A 15,867-nucleotide genomic window follows, 5' to 3' on the forward strand; every position below is an offset into this window, starting at 1 on the left:
TGAAACATGGTCCTGTCACATGATCGGAGCCCTACCGAGAAACGGAGACAAGTCCAAGTCTTGATCGTTGTTCGATCCAGCTGTAGAAGGTCCCTGGAATGAGGGAGCAAAAGAAAATAAACATATTTGTCAATTAATCATAAGGTAGTATGCCAAATTCAAATATTCCTTCGAAAGACCAGTTAACAGTGACATCAATATATAGGCATATAATAGATAACACATATCAAGTTAGTTGCTGTTTAGTTCTCCTCTATGTGCAAGATATCGTCACACATGGTCGAGTAGACTGAACATGAATTGGGCAAACACCTATGTACTCATGTAGAACCTAACATGATGCCTTTCAAGGTCTGAACAATATTACAAATAATCTAACTTATACATGTATGTATCCTACTCTCTTCTAGGTTCTAACATGATAGTGTTGACTGTAGCACAATCTGAACTAAAAAAGCCTTTCAAGATGAAGAGTGACTCACAGGAGTGCCGTCGCGCGGAGGTGGAGGCACCAACGGTATCATCGGCGGCGGCGGAGGCGGTGGAGGCTGGCCCATGCTCTGAGAAAAGCTGGCCATGTACTCGTACCAGGCCTTCTGCGACTGCTGGAAGGCCTCAAGCTGGGCCTGCACTCGCGCCCTCTCCTGTGCCAACTCAGCCTGGTGCGATAGCTGGAGGGCCTGAAACTGGCTCTGTGAGGCCTGCTGTGACTCCTGCAGGGCTTCAATCTGGGCCTACAATTATTTATCACATAGTTAGAATGCAAATAAAGAACGGGTAGAAAATGAATGGACAACGAATGCAACAGAACTAACCTGGAGTGCTACCACCTAGGGCTGTGAGCGTGGGCGTATGGCCGGGCTCGAACTCGTGCTCCGGGCTCTAATCTGGGCGAGTGTCTGAGTGTTGGCCGTGTCTATGGTGCTGTTGCCCATATAGTACCTCCCGTGTGGCTTACCTGGTCCCAACCTCATGACGATGTCACCCTCGAGGTCAGCGGTGCTCGGATCAAATTCTGGCCCATGGATCTCTCTCGCCATCGCCGTGTACTCGCTGAGGCGACTGTGCACGCTCAGGTTACTGTATGCCTCGGGCGGGTCCTCCGGGTTGTAGACGAGGTCGGGGTCCTTTGCCTTGCCCTTGTGTGCCAAGGCATATGCCTTGAACGAGGCGCACTCCTGGTCGGGGTGGAACCGCGTCTGCAGGAAGAAGCACAACAATAAGATATTATGCATTCAGAAGTTAGCATAGCAACAACGAAATGAAATCCGCGTACATATCTGGCTGCATATTCCTTAAGGGTAGTGGGCCCTTGTTTGTGCGAGGAACCCTGCATCATCGCACGGCAACGTGAGCGTACGGCGTGATATTGCTCATACTCCTCACTCAACCACGTGTCCACAATGGCCTCCCAGCAGTTGTCCATCCCCGCACACCAAGCAGGAGGCACCTGCACGTACACGAGCACATGACAAATCATAAATCAATTTCAGTGCAATTAATCACAGACGATGTAATCTCATGTTTACCGTCAAGTATTGCTCCTTAGTCAGGGGCAGGTGCACTGCCTGCGCTCTGGTGACTCTGTTTCCTCTACGGGCATGGTAAATTCTTCTGCATAGGAGCTTTGTCTCGTAGAAGAGGTCCTGCACTCGGTGAACACAGACTCTGTTCACCACGTCATCCGCGTCCTCCCTACGTACTCCCTCCGCCAAGGTGTAGTAATCCTACAAGCAAATACAGTCAGTAATATACAATTAATGTGATGTTATTATCAGCATAGTGCGATGAACACGTACCCACAGCTCTTTCATCACCCGGTCGGCCTTGCTGTTATAACACCTGCCAGCTCGATCAGTCTGATCGCTGGCGGCGTGCCAGTGGGACCACTTCATGGCGGGCTGCACAACACCATCGATCCTCACCATCTCGGGGTAGTTTGCCCTGCACAGAAGACCCAGGATCACGTTTACTCGGCGAGAGTGACTCCCTGGGATCACCATTTCCCAATCCCTGCACAAAGTTATTGAGATTGAATATTAGTTTCTATTATAACTTAAAAACCTGTGAATTAGTGTTAACATGCAAAAATTACTTACTTAGTTTCGGATGGTCGAATCACTGGCCGTCTCTGTATGGGTAAGTCTGGGAGGCGCGACGACCCTCGCAGCCAAACCGTAGGCACCCCATTTTCCTCTGCCACCAAGTCGGCATCCTCCTCGTGCTCAACCCGCTCGGAAGCATCCTCCCTCCGTGCCTCCTCCACCGCCTCCGCTATCTCCTCCCTGGTCTCCTCCTCCTCCTCATCCACCTCCATGGCCGCTATGAACTCGTGGTCGTCGTCCTGTGGAGGAGGTGTCGGCTCTCGACGCCCTCGTCGTCGCCGTCCTCCTCCTCCACCCTGGGCTCCACCTCCCTGGGCACGCCCTCGTCGTCGTCCTCCTCCTCCTCCCTGGGCACGCCCTCCACCCTCAGTCTGTGCACGCCCTCCTCCTCCACCTTGGCTAGACCCCTCGCCACCAGCCAGTAAGGTCATAACCGACCTAAGCTTCCTGATTCCACCGCCCACCATCAATCACCTGCAACAAAAGGAATAAACTATCAGTACGCATATACAAAAGTAAATGTATCATACATGTATAAAAGAGATGCAAAATAAGTAAATGTATCATACATGTATAAAAGAGATGCAAAATAAGTAAATATATCATACATGTATAAAAGAGATGCAAAATAAGTAAATGTATCATACATGTATAAAATTGCCATAAGTACTACAGATCTTACATGTACTAGAAATAATCATCAAGATCATCGATAGGTGGGCCAAAAATCTCATCATCGCTATTGTCGACGTAATTATGATCGTCTCTCAAAGTCTCATCACTAGCGACACTGCCTGAATGGTGTTGCTCAAGTAATAACAAGTCCTTCGCGTTGTGAACCTCCTCTCCATCATCCCCATCAACAATGATCGTATCATTGTCTACTTCCATTGCGAGATCTACATCTAAGACAATCTCAAAACTCCCTTCTAATCCTTCTTCTTGAAAGAACTCTCCGTCATATGTGTTTGCGTCGATGTTATAATCATCATCGTTTGGGACGGGTACTTTACCATGCGGCGATACCTTGTACACAACATCATACGCCTTAAGACGGTCTTTGGTTTGGCACGGGTATGAGAGATAATAAACTTGCGTGGCCTGTTGGGCCACAATGTACACGTCATCTCCTAACAAGACGGATGACTTTAGAACTTCGACTAACCCAAGCTCAGGGGTCTTTATCACTTCTTTGGGATCAAACCAATGGCATTTGAATATGACAGGATGAAGAGGTACACAACCAGGAAACTTGAGTTTGTATATTTCTTCAATTATTCCATAGTAGTCCAACCCATCTGTGCCTGGCGTGAAAACACCGGTATTTGTGGTTCTTCGATTCGGCCGACCCTGCTCATGCCGAGTTGTGTGAAAGCGATATCCATTGACATCGTACACAGAGAATGACTTGACCCTAAATTCAAATCCATTGGCAACTTGCCTCAACTCGGCACTCATAGACATGTCAGTTTTGGCCTGCTAGTTCAAGTAGGATGATTCATTATATATTTGTCAAGTTGAGAGTTAAGTACAAACAACAAATGAAATTGAACAGTACCTCCTCCTTGAACCAACAAATAAAAGTGGGATTTCGTTCTCCCGCGCCATGTCTTAGAAGGGTTTCAACTTCCGCTTCGGTGGGTTCCCTCCGTGATAGACGATGGTAGAGGAGAACAAATTTGCTGTAACGGCCGTTAACAAGAGGGTTGGATGGGTGCATGCGAAATACTGACAAGAAAAGAAACAAGTTTGTGTAAAACTTACGCAATGTACGGGCCAACCTCTTCAAGGTTCCGCAACACATACAGCTGGATAGAGCGCCACTCTTCTAGGCTCAACATCTTCAAGGTAGGTTCACTTGCACTTCCGAGTTGCCCTCAGAAAAGGCTGAGGGTCGACTGATTGTCGGCAGTATTGTAACGAGGGGGTGGATTATGCACGTTAGGAAGGTTGTCGGCATAGTATCTTGTTGTGAAGTATGACACCTCCTCCACAATGGATGCCTCTGCACACGAAGCTTCAATTTTGCATTTATTTTTGCATTTTGTTCTAAGAACCTTTAGGCATCGCTCAATTGGATAGCACCAACGGGCATGCACAGAGCAAATGTTGCAGAGCACCATTTTTGCCTCATATGGTAGGTGCAAGAGCAAATGTTGCATCGGATTGAAGAAGCCGGGGGGAAAGATCTTCTCCAACTTGCAGAGCAACACCGGGGCCATTCTTTCCATTTCTTCAATCTCGGTCCGAGATATCTCCTTAGCACATAGCTTGCGGAAGAACATGCTCAACTCTGCCATCACTCGCCAGATGTGATCAGGGAAATAGCCACGAACCATCACCGGAAGAAGGCGCTCAATCCATATGTGGTAATCATGACTCTTCAGCCCTGTGATTCGCATGGTACTTAAGTTCACACCCCTCCTCCAATTCGCTGCATACCCGTCAGGGAACATCAACGATTGGAACCATTGAAGAACTTCTTTCTTTTGGGCCCTTGTTAGGACGAAGTCGGCCTTAGGCTTCTTCTATGACTTCCCGCGTAAGGGAGGCAACATGTTTAGCTTCGGTCTATCGCACAGCGTTGCTTGATCCAATCTAGCCTTGACATTGTCCTTTGACTTTTCCCAGTCCATGATTGTGTGAAGGACCGCCTCGGCGAAATTCTTTTCAGTGTGCATTACATCAATGTTATGTGGAAGAAGGAGGTCCTTAAAGTAAGGAAGCTTCCACAAGCACGACTTGTGTGTCCAGGCATGCTCTTTTCCATATCCCACGAAGCCCCCCTTTTCATTGTCGACCACAAGACCATCTAACATCTCAAGAACCTGGGCACCTGTCATCATTTCTGGTGCAGAGTCTTCCACTGTGACACCTTTTCGAAAGTTCTTCTTGTCTCTCCTGAATGGGTGGTCAAGAGGGAGGAATTGTCGATGTTTGTCAAACGAAGAAAACTTGCCCCCCTTCTCCAACCGAAAGAACTCCACAGCTGACTTGCATATCGGGCATGGCATCTTCGTGTGAACACACCAGCCACAAAATAACCCATAAGCCATGAAGTCATGCATGGAATAATGGTACCAAATATGCATTCTGAAGTTTGTCTTTGTGAATCGGTCGTATGTCACTACCCCTTCGTCCCATGCACGGACCAAATCGTCTATCAAAGGCTCCATGTACACACTCATATTAGCCCCCGGGTGTCCTGGAATTATAAGTGACAAGAAAATATTTTGCCATTGAAAGGCAACGCCAGGTGGGAGGTTGAGAGGGATGACGAATACGGGCCAACATGTGTATGGTGAAGAACCCATTCCATAAGGATTGAACCCATCAGTTGCCAGTGCAATGCGTACATTACGAGCCTCATCAGCTTTGTCAGTATGCTTCCGATCGAAGCTTTTCCATGATTCACCATCGGACGGATGTATCATCTTGTCAGTGTATCGGCGTCCAGTTTTGTGCCACGTCATCTGTTTTGTGGATTCCTCGCTCATGAAAAGCCGTTGGATCCTCGGTATGAAAGGAAGGTACCTCAGGATCTTTGCGCCGACTTTTGTTTGCGTCTTCCGACCATCACCAGATTCTAACTCAATGTACCTAGATGCCTTACACTTCGGACAGTACTTATCGTCAGCATGTTCTCCCCTGAATAAGATGCATCCATTCGGACAAGCATGTATCTGCTCGTATGACATCTTGAGTGCACGAAGGATTTTATTTGACTCATACGTGTTCTTTGGCAGAACGTGATCATCCGGAAGTAGGGTGCCAACTACTGTCAACAGTTGATCGAAGGATTCTCTACTCCAGCTAAACTGGGACTTCACAGCCATTAGACGTGCAATGGCATCCAGTTTAGAAACATTGGTGCGCCCGTGAAGGGGTTGTTGTGCCGCATCCAACATGGCGTAAAACGCCTTTGCAGTTTGCTCTGGCTCCTGCTCTGCACTTCCTTCGTCGAAAGCCATGTCATGGTCATTTAACATTTCTGCCACCCCCGCTTCAGAATCAAACTCCTCGATCCGTTGTCTCACGACCTCTTCTCTCGCACGATGGCGTTCACCATGCATGGTCCACCGGGTATAGTTCTCTACAAATCCATTGTTGACAAGATCTTTACTCATCTCCTCATATGTTTTCATTGCCTTGTTCTTACACTTCCTACAGGGACACCAGGCATGTCGCCGTCTGTTTGCAAATGCCTTCATCATGAAATCATTGGCCTTCTCAATCCATTCATTTGTGTATTGACCCCTCTTCTGATAGCCCGTGTACATCCACTGACGGTCATCCATCCTAACATATAGACGATATTGCAGTTTAGAGCAATAGAGTAGTAGTGCTAGAGAAAAACCATATGAGATGATAAAGAGACATTCATGTTCTTGGTCGATTCACATAGAAGATGTTTGCTAGATTGGATGATGAGATTTTACCTAAGGTTGCTGGAGTCTGGGCACACTTATGCTAACCTGAAGAGGCCAAACTGGCAGCCCGTAGCCCACACCTCTAAGCCCAGTTGAGCAGGCCCATGAAAGGACAGGCAGTCACAGCATCCAGCCCCATCCTCCTCCTAGTCGGATGACTGGAAACCTAGTCAAGTTTCTAGTCAAGCTAGTCGCCTCGGTGTCCCTAGTTGACTTAAAGGGACCAATTAGGCCGATTAATCATGATTAATTGGATGACTTGTAGACACTGTTCTGTCATATATCTCGACTCTGCTCGCTGCTGCTACTCTGGCAGCCACAACCCTGCTGCTGCTGCTTTCCTTTCGTAATTGAACAGTAGCTGCAGGAAGGGGTACTGCAGCAAGCTGCTTATCTATGAAATGTTAGCTATGGTTAATTTCTGTAATGCTTTTAAGTTTTGGTGATCTTGGTTTGTAGCATAGTGATGTATTTTGCATGTGTCAAGACCTTATTTTCGTTCTCTTGGTTTAAACAATTTCTATTTGCAGATAATATGGAAGTCGATGATGATTATGAGAGCTCCTTGGATGAAGAGCCAGTAAGCCATTTCAGTTACCTAATTCAGTTTTTCTTTTGTTACTCAGAAAGTAAATGTAAGGAATTCTATGTATCAGGGCACATTATTGTCTTTGTTAATTTGAGAAGGATCCTTTTCTTTGAGGCTATTACCATCCATATGTTTTTTCCTCTGTTTTGTTTCACTATATATAGTATATACTTAATATTGTACTGTTACATGGCATCAAATATATTTTCATTTATCAATTATTGTTGAGACCAGCAAAAGTTGGTGATAGATTTTTTTGACATACTGTTAACTCTAGTGACATACTGTTAACTCTAGTCAATTTTGTAGTAGGCTGCATAAAAGTATTAGAATGGAATGTTTGTTGTCTTTTTTGAAACCGTTGTTCACATGAATCGTACTTGTATGTGTGAATGCTGCAGGAAGATGATGAGCACACAATCGATGAGGATGAAGCTCAGATCACCGAAGCTGAGCGGAATGAAGAACTAGCTGCTTTAGAGGCAGAAGCAGATCTACCACTGGATGCTATTCTCAAGATGTATACCAAAACCAAAGGTGATCTCCAACAACAATTCTCTCTTACCCACTTCCATACATAGAGGGGACAATGCTATGCACTGCTTGACACTCAATTGATAATTTGATTAGTTCAATATGTCTCAGTTAGCAGGGAAAGCAGTCCAGACAGCAATGACATGTTAAGTAACTTAGGTTCGAAGAATTTGATTGTAGGTGAGATTGTGTAGAGTATTAGGAAGATGATCAGACTCTTTGATGTCATTTCTTATGATTGATGATGATCAGAGTAACTTAGGTTCGGCTGATGCGAGATCAAATGATCATGGCCAGAATATATTCTGTTCTTGCCAAATCGAGAGACAAGCTTGATCTCTATCAGGAGCTGCTTGCAAGGCTCAAGGAAAGTCAGCGCTCCCTTGGGGAAGCTACTGCTGATGCCGAACTTCCCAAGAGGTGGTGCCTGCTCGAACTATTTTTGGGCCTAATTTTCAGTGATACTATTTTCTCTTTCTCTACTGATTTATCTCTTCTCTAATTTGCAGTGCTTCGGATAGAATCAAAGCAATGGGCCAAGTTTTATCAAAAGCAAGGGATCTATTGTACGATTGCAAGGAAATTACCGAGCGTTTGAGAGCAATGCTTCAGTCAGCAGATGAGCAGGTCCGGAGCTTGGAGGGGAGGAGGCGGCCGCGGCGGCGGCAGTCCCGCGGTGGCGGCGGGTGACCGCCCTCCCCCGGTGGCGGCGGCTGTGGGGGACCGCCCGGTGGCGGTGGTGGTGGAGGGGAGAGAGTGCTCGCCGTCGCCGTTGCTGCTGGGGCCCACCCCACCCCACCTCGTGGGAACGGGAGCGAAGGAGGGAGCACGGGGCGGCGTCGGCGGAGGGGATCGTCGTCCGGTGCGCCGGTGCCGCTGTCTCTCTCTCCGTCTCTCTCTCTCTTCGTCTCTCCGGTGGCGGCGGCTATGGGGGACCGCCCGGTGGCGGCGGTGGTGGAGGGGAGGAGGCGGCCGCGGCGGTGGGGAGGCGTGTGCGGTGTGTGAGTGCGCGTCTGTGCACGATTTGAGGGAGAAACGGCTGTGTTGAATGCTTGAGTTTACCGAGTGCCTAGATGTACGGCACTCGGTAAACTCAAGTACCGCAGCCCAATGACATGTGGGCCTGGTACAGATTTACCGAGTGCGCAGATCTACGGCACTCGGTAAACATAAGCCTGGTACATGTTTACCGAGTGCCCAGATCTACGGCACTCGGTAAACAGAAGCATGGCAGCCCACTGTGGCAGACAGGTGGGCCGTGGCTAACCTTTACCGAGTGTTTGAGGTCACACTCGGTAAAAGTATCCATTATTTCATGCAAAACAAAAAAGAAAAAATGCCAATTTAATCCTAAAATTCACCAAACTTTCACATGAACTATTTCATGTCATCTATTTACTATCTAAAAAATTCCAAGTTCAAATCATAATGTTGAATTTCACTCTTAATAGAAATCCTACTCGTCATTGTGAATGTTTAGCGTCTCTTTGGGAGATGTACCGGTTCGGCAGCGACGGATGTAAAAATACTTCCAAAACGTTATGAAATTTTTTCTATAACATAGATGTATGCTTCAATGTTAATTCTTCCAATCTTGTGATTTATCGAGTTCGATTTTAATTATTACAATTAAATTCACACGATATGTTCCTAATTTTCATAAAGAATGAAAATTTTGTGAAATATAGTAAATAAATCGAAATAAACACCATATTTTGGAATGGAGTACTAAATATCATATGTGGATAGAGGAAAAAGAACGAAGGGAAAAACAAGAAATTTGGTTGAATTTTACCGAGTGTTGGGCCAATACACTCGGTAAAAGATAGTGTTTACCGAGTGTATTGGCCCAACACTCGGTAAAATTTTCATGTTTGCCGAGTGTATGATCATAACACTCGGTAAACATGTCATGCCTGGACGCCGTCTGGGCACGGTTGCTGTCCTAGGTGACGTGGCACGTTAATACCGAGTGACCGTTTTTACCGAGTGCACCCCGTCGGTAAACTTGTAGTTTTACCGAGTGTCTGAATATACCGAGTGTTCTGACTCGGTAAAGCGGTTGACTACCGGGTGTTTATGTTTTCCGAGTGTTGGCACTCGGTAAGTAATTTTTTCCGAGTGCCCCGACTTTTGACACTCGGTAATTGTCGGGGCACTCGGTAAATACACAGTCTCCGGTAGTGTAGTGAGCCTGGATCAAGACAAGTGGATCCATACGTAGTGGATGCAAACCATCTACCATGCGTATAGGGAGAACCTCGACTTGGGAACACCCATATGGTGGTGGGCCCTCATGCAAGCAACCATACGAGCCTTTTTTGGTAGAGCTCCTCCTGCTCTAAATTAATTATTTGTGGAAGCTGATTTTATGAGAGAATTGATTCTATAGGATAAACTCTATACATACAATGACTCTATGCGTGAAGTAAATAAGGAGAAACTATACCTTTTTCAGCTCTCACATTTTAGTTTATTTATGGGAATTACTTCACATAATCAATATAGAATCACTTCCTCTTAGATTTAACCTGGAAGTTGCTCTAGGAGCTCTACCAAACAGAGTTGTCCTTTATATGTCCTTTATATATGAACATTATATTTGTATAGCCACAGTGGAACTTTGCTCTGACAAAATAGAAAAAAAATCCCCCCTCCATCCTTATTCCTTAACAACATATTGTCACTCTAGACTGAGGGAGTGTAACCTTGCTATACATATTAATACATATTAATCCGTTACAATGACATTTGTTTTAATAATAATATATATAGGGGAAAGAGTACTATGTTGTACAAGAAATGCAACAACGGTATAATAACAGGTTAAACATGCGCCGATCCGATGCAGCACGCTGCACGCATATATACGTCTTCTCAGGCTGCCGCGGGGCGATTACGAGAAGCATCGGTGAGGGACATGGCGATGGAGCACATCTTGCCGAGGTCACCGATCTTGTCGACGATCTGCATCTCGCCGCCGCCCTCCACCTTCTGGCAGTCGTTCATGCACGTGTCGCCGTCGATCTTCGCCGCCGAGAGCCACGTGTTCACGGCGCCCACGTCCTTGGCCTCCTCCACCGCCACCTTGGACCGCTGCAGGTCGGCCAGCGCCCCCTGGAACTTGGCTAAGCACTCGTTCAGGCACACCGGCGGCATGCCCCCCGGCGTGCTCTCCAGGCCCTTGACGAACGCCACCGTCTCCGTGCCCACCTGCGCCGCCTGCGACAGCGACAGCTCCGCCAGCCCCGCCAGGCCGCCCTGCTCGGCCACCGCCTTCGCCTCCGGCTTCGCGGACGACAGGGACTTCACGCACAGCTCCGGGTACTTGGTGTGCTGCTTGCACGCCTCATCCACGGTGACCGTGGCGGCGGCGGCGCGCCGGAGGGAGACCGAGACGACGGCGAGGACGACGGCGAGGACGCGAAGGCTGGCAGCCATGTTGACGATCCGCACGAGCGATGGCGATGGCATACAGGAAACGCGAAATCCTTGTCTCATGGTGGGCTGGACCATTAATTCCACTGGAGGTGTTCTTCTCTTGTAGCGTGAGGCCAGGGAGGTTTGCAGCAGCTGCATGCATGCAAGGCCGAGCGTACGGACGACGTTCATGGCCAACGGTCAACGCGCAAACGGTTTCAAACTTTGACCGGTTAAATTTACTCCGTTGGTGCTACGGTGGTGGCCGCCTTTGTTCGGCTCCGGTTTACTGTAGGAAGAAACTAGCTGTTATTATTTCTGCAGCGCTGCGGCTGCTAGCTGGTCACTGGCCAAAAGCATCAACAGTTCTTTTCAGAGTGTATGTGCAGCAGCAGCAGTAAAAATCACATCCGATCACCCTAGCGCCAAATAATGCTACGCCAAACAGACTCAGCTTGGTAAGGACGTGAATGACTTCAAATAAAAGATAGAAATTAAAGTAGGCATGGATGATATGTATATAGCCACGAGTAGATGCTGAATTTTTTAATTCTGGATTTACTTTATTTTTTCATTGAATTTTTTTGTTTGATTATTATTTATACATTGTTATTACGCATTTATTTATTTTTGAGGATCTGGTTTTGCCTTAGGGTAACAAGTCCAAAGGCAAATTTGCAGATGTCTTCCATGGACTGGTTCCCTAAATTCTGAATTGCTTTCCATAGAAAAATTTCAAATACTTGGATTATGAAACTCAGCTACTTTTCAGTTGAAATGAATCTTGGGTTTGGACTAGTTTCCCAGATTCTATAGTTATGTATTCCATATAAAATTGTTGAAAATTTTGAGTTTAGCTTATGGTGTGTCTATTTCTTCCTCTGAAATTTTACTTTTAGCGCAAGAATTTGGGGCTTGGACTTGTTATCCAAAATCTATAGATATGTCTTCCATAGAAAAATGTTGAAAATTCAGGGAAGCTAGTCCAAACCCCAAATTCTCGTGCCCCTAAATCTGAAGAATTACATAAATATAGTGTAATTACTTGCTTATGTTAATGAAAATTTTCATTTGTTTAATTTGGCTTAGGAGTCCTCGATTAGGTTCCCCAAAACTATATTGTCTTTTGGACCGGTTACCAGCTAACTATTTTCTGGGTTAATTAGAACCATGCTATTATAAATTTGATGATTTGATAAACGCCACTACTCGCCTAAAAAGTGAAGGTGCCATTACAATTCATCAAGAACTTGAAATATGCCATTTATTTTGTACGCCCGCAGGCTTTGACCCACTTGCAAATCGCTGTATTTTCGTATGAACCAGAATACTCCTATGCTCTGCCTCCCTCCACTCGCTGACATGTGAGTCCTTGTCATCCCTTTCGCCATCCTTATTCCCCCACGGGACCCTGGAGCTCACGCTACCAGCCACTTTGTCGCACCTCCTACTAGTTCCAAGCCCGACCTAGGCCTACTATCGGTGGCCATGCTGCAAGTGCCGGCGACAAGGCTCACGAGCCTCGCAAGGAGGACGCCAAGCGTGGTCGTTGGAAACGGTGGCCATGTCCCTATGGCCGTAGACTAGATAACTCGAAGCCGGACATGACGCTGCCAAGGTGGTCGTCGCCCTCCCAATCCCCACACCTCGCTAGTCATTAGATCTCCATCTCATTGGGCCGCCGCCAGATCTCCATCTCACCTGGATCGCATTGGGGCTGGATACCATGGACGCGGTGATGGTCCAACCGTCCAGGAGGTGGCGGTGTGCTTGGGGACTTGCCTGAGCTGAAGCTAGAGGCGGAGGAAAGGTTGGTAGTGAACGGTGTGCGGGTGGTGACCATGGACTCGCCTGTCTTCTTGGGCGGACTCGGCGGCGAGCGTGAGGACCGTGAGGACGAGCTCAGAGGGTGACCGGGGGGGCGCCAACCCCACGCGCTATCCACGCGTAGGTCAAGAAGGAATAGACGTGGAAGAAAGTGGCATTTTGGTGCATACGAGAACACAATGGCCTGCAGATGGTCCAACCGTCCAAGTAGCCCATGGGCGTAGAAAATGGCATATTTCAATTTTTTGATAAATTGTAATAGCATCTGCCCTAGTAGACGAGGGTAGTGGAGTTTATAATGGCATGGCTCTATTTAACCTTTTTGTTTTCTTTGCAGTGATGTTCATGTTGTCTTTTGCATCAATTTGAAAACTCATGGTGAACTTGGTTATCTGCTGCTAATTGTGACTTTGGGCTAAATCGCTGTTTAGCTTATATATCTTTCCCTAGATTATATGTTCATGAAGTTGTGCTTTCTGTTTACGAATTTATGTGTCAATGAATCTATCCTGTTGTCGAAGCACTGAAATATGTGCATTTACCTTATTTATATGGTGATGTATGTAGGGTCGGGTATGTCAGCCCAGATTTCCTTGTAAGGCCATTGGACACCTAGGCCCATTCATTCAAATCCGGCTATTTATTTGGGTTTTTTTTTTGTCAATATCACTATACTAGCACCCGATTGTTGGTCTTTAATTCTTCATGGAACCTGGGAGATATGTTTTTGCTGACACTCGAATTTTGATCTGTTAGTCTGTAACAAGTATGAGCTGTGTTCTGGTACCGTTGGCCAAAATACAAATACAAAACCAGGTAAAGAGACAGTCTAAAAGTCCTAAACCAACACCATGCTCCATGCATCATGCTCTAACGACCCACACTTCACAGTATCATAGTTTCGATTTGCCGTATGTAGATATATCCACGGGGCTATAGCTATTACTATTAGCTCTAGACAGCATCACCAGCCCTTGTGCGGCTTGGTACTCGTACTTGGTAACATTCCACGAGCGCGCGGCTGCCTCGGCCAGTTCGTCAGCAGCCTCATCATCCTCCGTCGCCATCATGGCGGCACCGCTACCAGCTTCTGGCGATGATGGTGGCGCGGCTACCTCGTTTGGCGCACCACCAGCATTCGAGTCCAACGATGATTGTGTGGCAGCCTCCACCTCCAGTACCATTACCATTAGCGCACCTCCGGCCTCTTGCTCCTCATCCTCTGTTCCATCGCCGCCCAACGACAATGGTGCTGTCACCTCGTCCTCCGGCCGGCACCGCCATGGAGCTCTGATGAAGTCGACGGTGCGTCGTGCGCTACCTCGCCCAGAGCACCAGCCTGTTCCTCGGCTGCCTTCGCACCAACACCATCAGGTTCCGACGGGGACGATGAGGCCTCGGCCGCCTCTATTGCACCACCACGACTAGGCTCCGACGGGGACGATGGTGCGGGTGCGGCGGCCGCCACCTCGCCCATCACGCCAGCGTCCTCGTCCCCCTTCTCGTTCGCATCACCCACAACGTCCTCCATAACAGCGGCGGCGGCGGCGGCGGCGTCGTCGCCATTGTTCAGCATCATCTGGAGCCTCTTCTGTTCCACTTCGTCCAAGGCGGCGTCGGCGTGCGCGGCGTCGCCTCTGCGGTAGTGCAGCATGACCATTCCGACCTTCCCTCCCGGCCCCGGCGGGCGGAACATCCACAGGTCGAGCATGACGTCGTCGTCCACCGGTGCCGGCTCGTCTTTGGCGACGACGAGGCCTTTGTGCCTGAGGAAGTCGCCCCACTTATAGATAAGCCGGTAGGCGACGTTGCATTCCAAGAACCTGAACGTGAGCTCGTACGCGTCGCCGCCGCGGTCGTACGCCGTGAGCGGCAGCCCCGCGCCGTGCGCCTTCTCCTTTTCTTCCTCCGTCAGGAACGCGCAGAGCGGGAACTCGGCGTCGTAGGCGCGCCATCGCTTGCACGACATGAGCAGGCGTGTCTGCTGGATGTCCCTGTCGCACCTGGTCAGAAACCTGCCGTAGAGGCGCACGGGGGCGGCGACGCAGAGGCCCCTCAGGGTGGTCCGCAGCCTGTCACTCACGACGCCGATCCTGTCGGACCCGGCCGATGACATCCCGTCTCTCCCCGTGCCGCACCAGAACCAGGCGCCGCGGTCCTTCTCCTTCTTGGGTTTCGTTCGGTCCTTCTTTGCTGGCTTCTTCGGTTTCGTTCGTGGTTTCTTGGGCTTCGTCGTTCTGGATGGTGGTTGGAAGCCGGCCACGGCGGTGCTCCCGTGGGACCGGATGGCGTCGCCCAGGAGCTTGCCAGCAGGAGGCCGGCGAGCGACCGCTGCGCATGCGCCGTCTTCGTTCACGACCGGCGTCTTCCCCTTGCGGCAACGCTCATTCTCCGCCCAGTCGACGGCTGGCTCCGCCTCACTACTGCTCGCCGACGACGCTGCCGCAGCAGCAGCTGCCTTACCCTTGTGCGAAAGCGCTGGTGGCATGCCGCCTAATGACACATGTGCTAGCTTTTAGCCTTGATGATGGAATTCTAAGGTAGAACATGAACGACATTTTTTTATATAAAAAACAAAAACAAATGAAACTCAGCACGACGAAACATGCACGTGTTGATTGATCCATCATTTCACTCAGGAGCTATTTAATTTCTTGAAGACATTAGCGTCGTCCCGGATGATCTTTTTTTGTTAGAACACGTCTGTTGACGCGTTTTTCATTAAGAGGAGTGTAAAACGTTACAACGTGCACCAAACCGCTGCCCGAGCAGCATAGCAGCTGTGGTGTCCGCAACGCGACGCTTAGACAAGCCTTAGAGATCGAGGACACGCACCAAACGATCAAACAGCAGGATACACCAAAGTTACATCACATTATATTATTATAATATCGCGAATGCATGCTGCATGCTGCATGCAGCATTAGCTAATCTCAGGCCGACGTCGTCGCTGCCGGCGCCG

General features: G+C 48.4%; 1 protein-coding gene across 1 annotated transcript; it reads right to left on the minus strand.

Annotated features, from left to right (window-relative positions):
• Window positions 1–10,237: 10,237 nt before the first annotated feature.
• On the minus strand, window positions 10,238–11,175 carry LOC136537552 (uncharacterized). The gene has a single exon (XM_066529485.1). It carries the CDS (start codon window positions 11,172–11,174, stop codon window positions 10,536–10,538), a length of 639 nt encoding a protein of 212 aa, XP_066385582.1. The 5' UTR covers window position 11,175; the 3' UTR covers window positions 10,238–10,535.
• Window positions 11,176–15,867: the final 4,692 nt, after the last annotated feature.

This window comes from Miscanthus floridulus, chromosome 2, assembly GCF_019320115.1.
Source record: "Miscanthus floridulus cultivar M001 chromosome 2, ASM1932011v1, whole genome shotgun sequence".
Taxonomy (NCBI): domain Eukaryota; kingdom Viridiplantae; phylum Streptophyta; class Magnoliopsida; order Poales; family Poaceae; genus Miscanthus; species Miscanthus floridulus.

Bases quoted from the DNA above. Each gene is read 5' to 3' on its own strand.
- LOC136537552 (XM_066529485.1), bottom strand. From the start codon at position 11,174: ATGGTCCAGCCCACCATGAGACAAGGATTTCGCGTTTCCTGTATGCCA.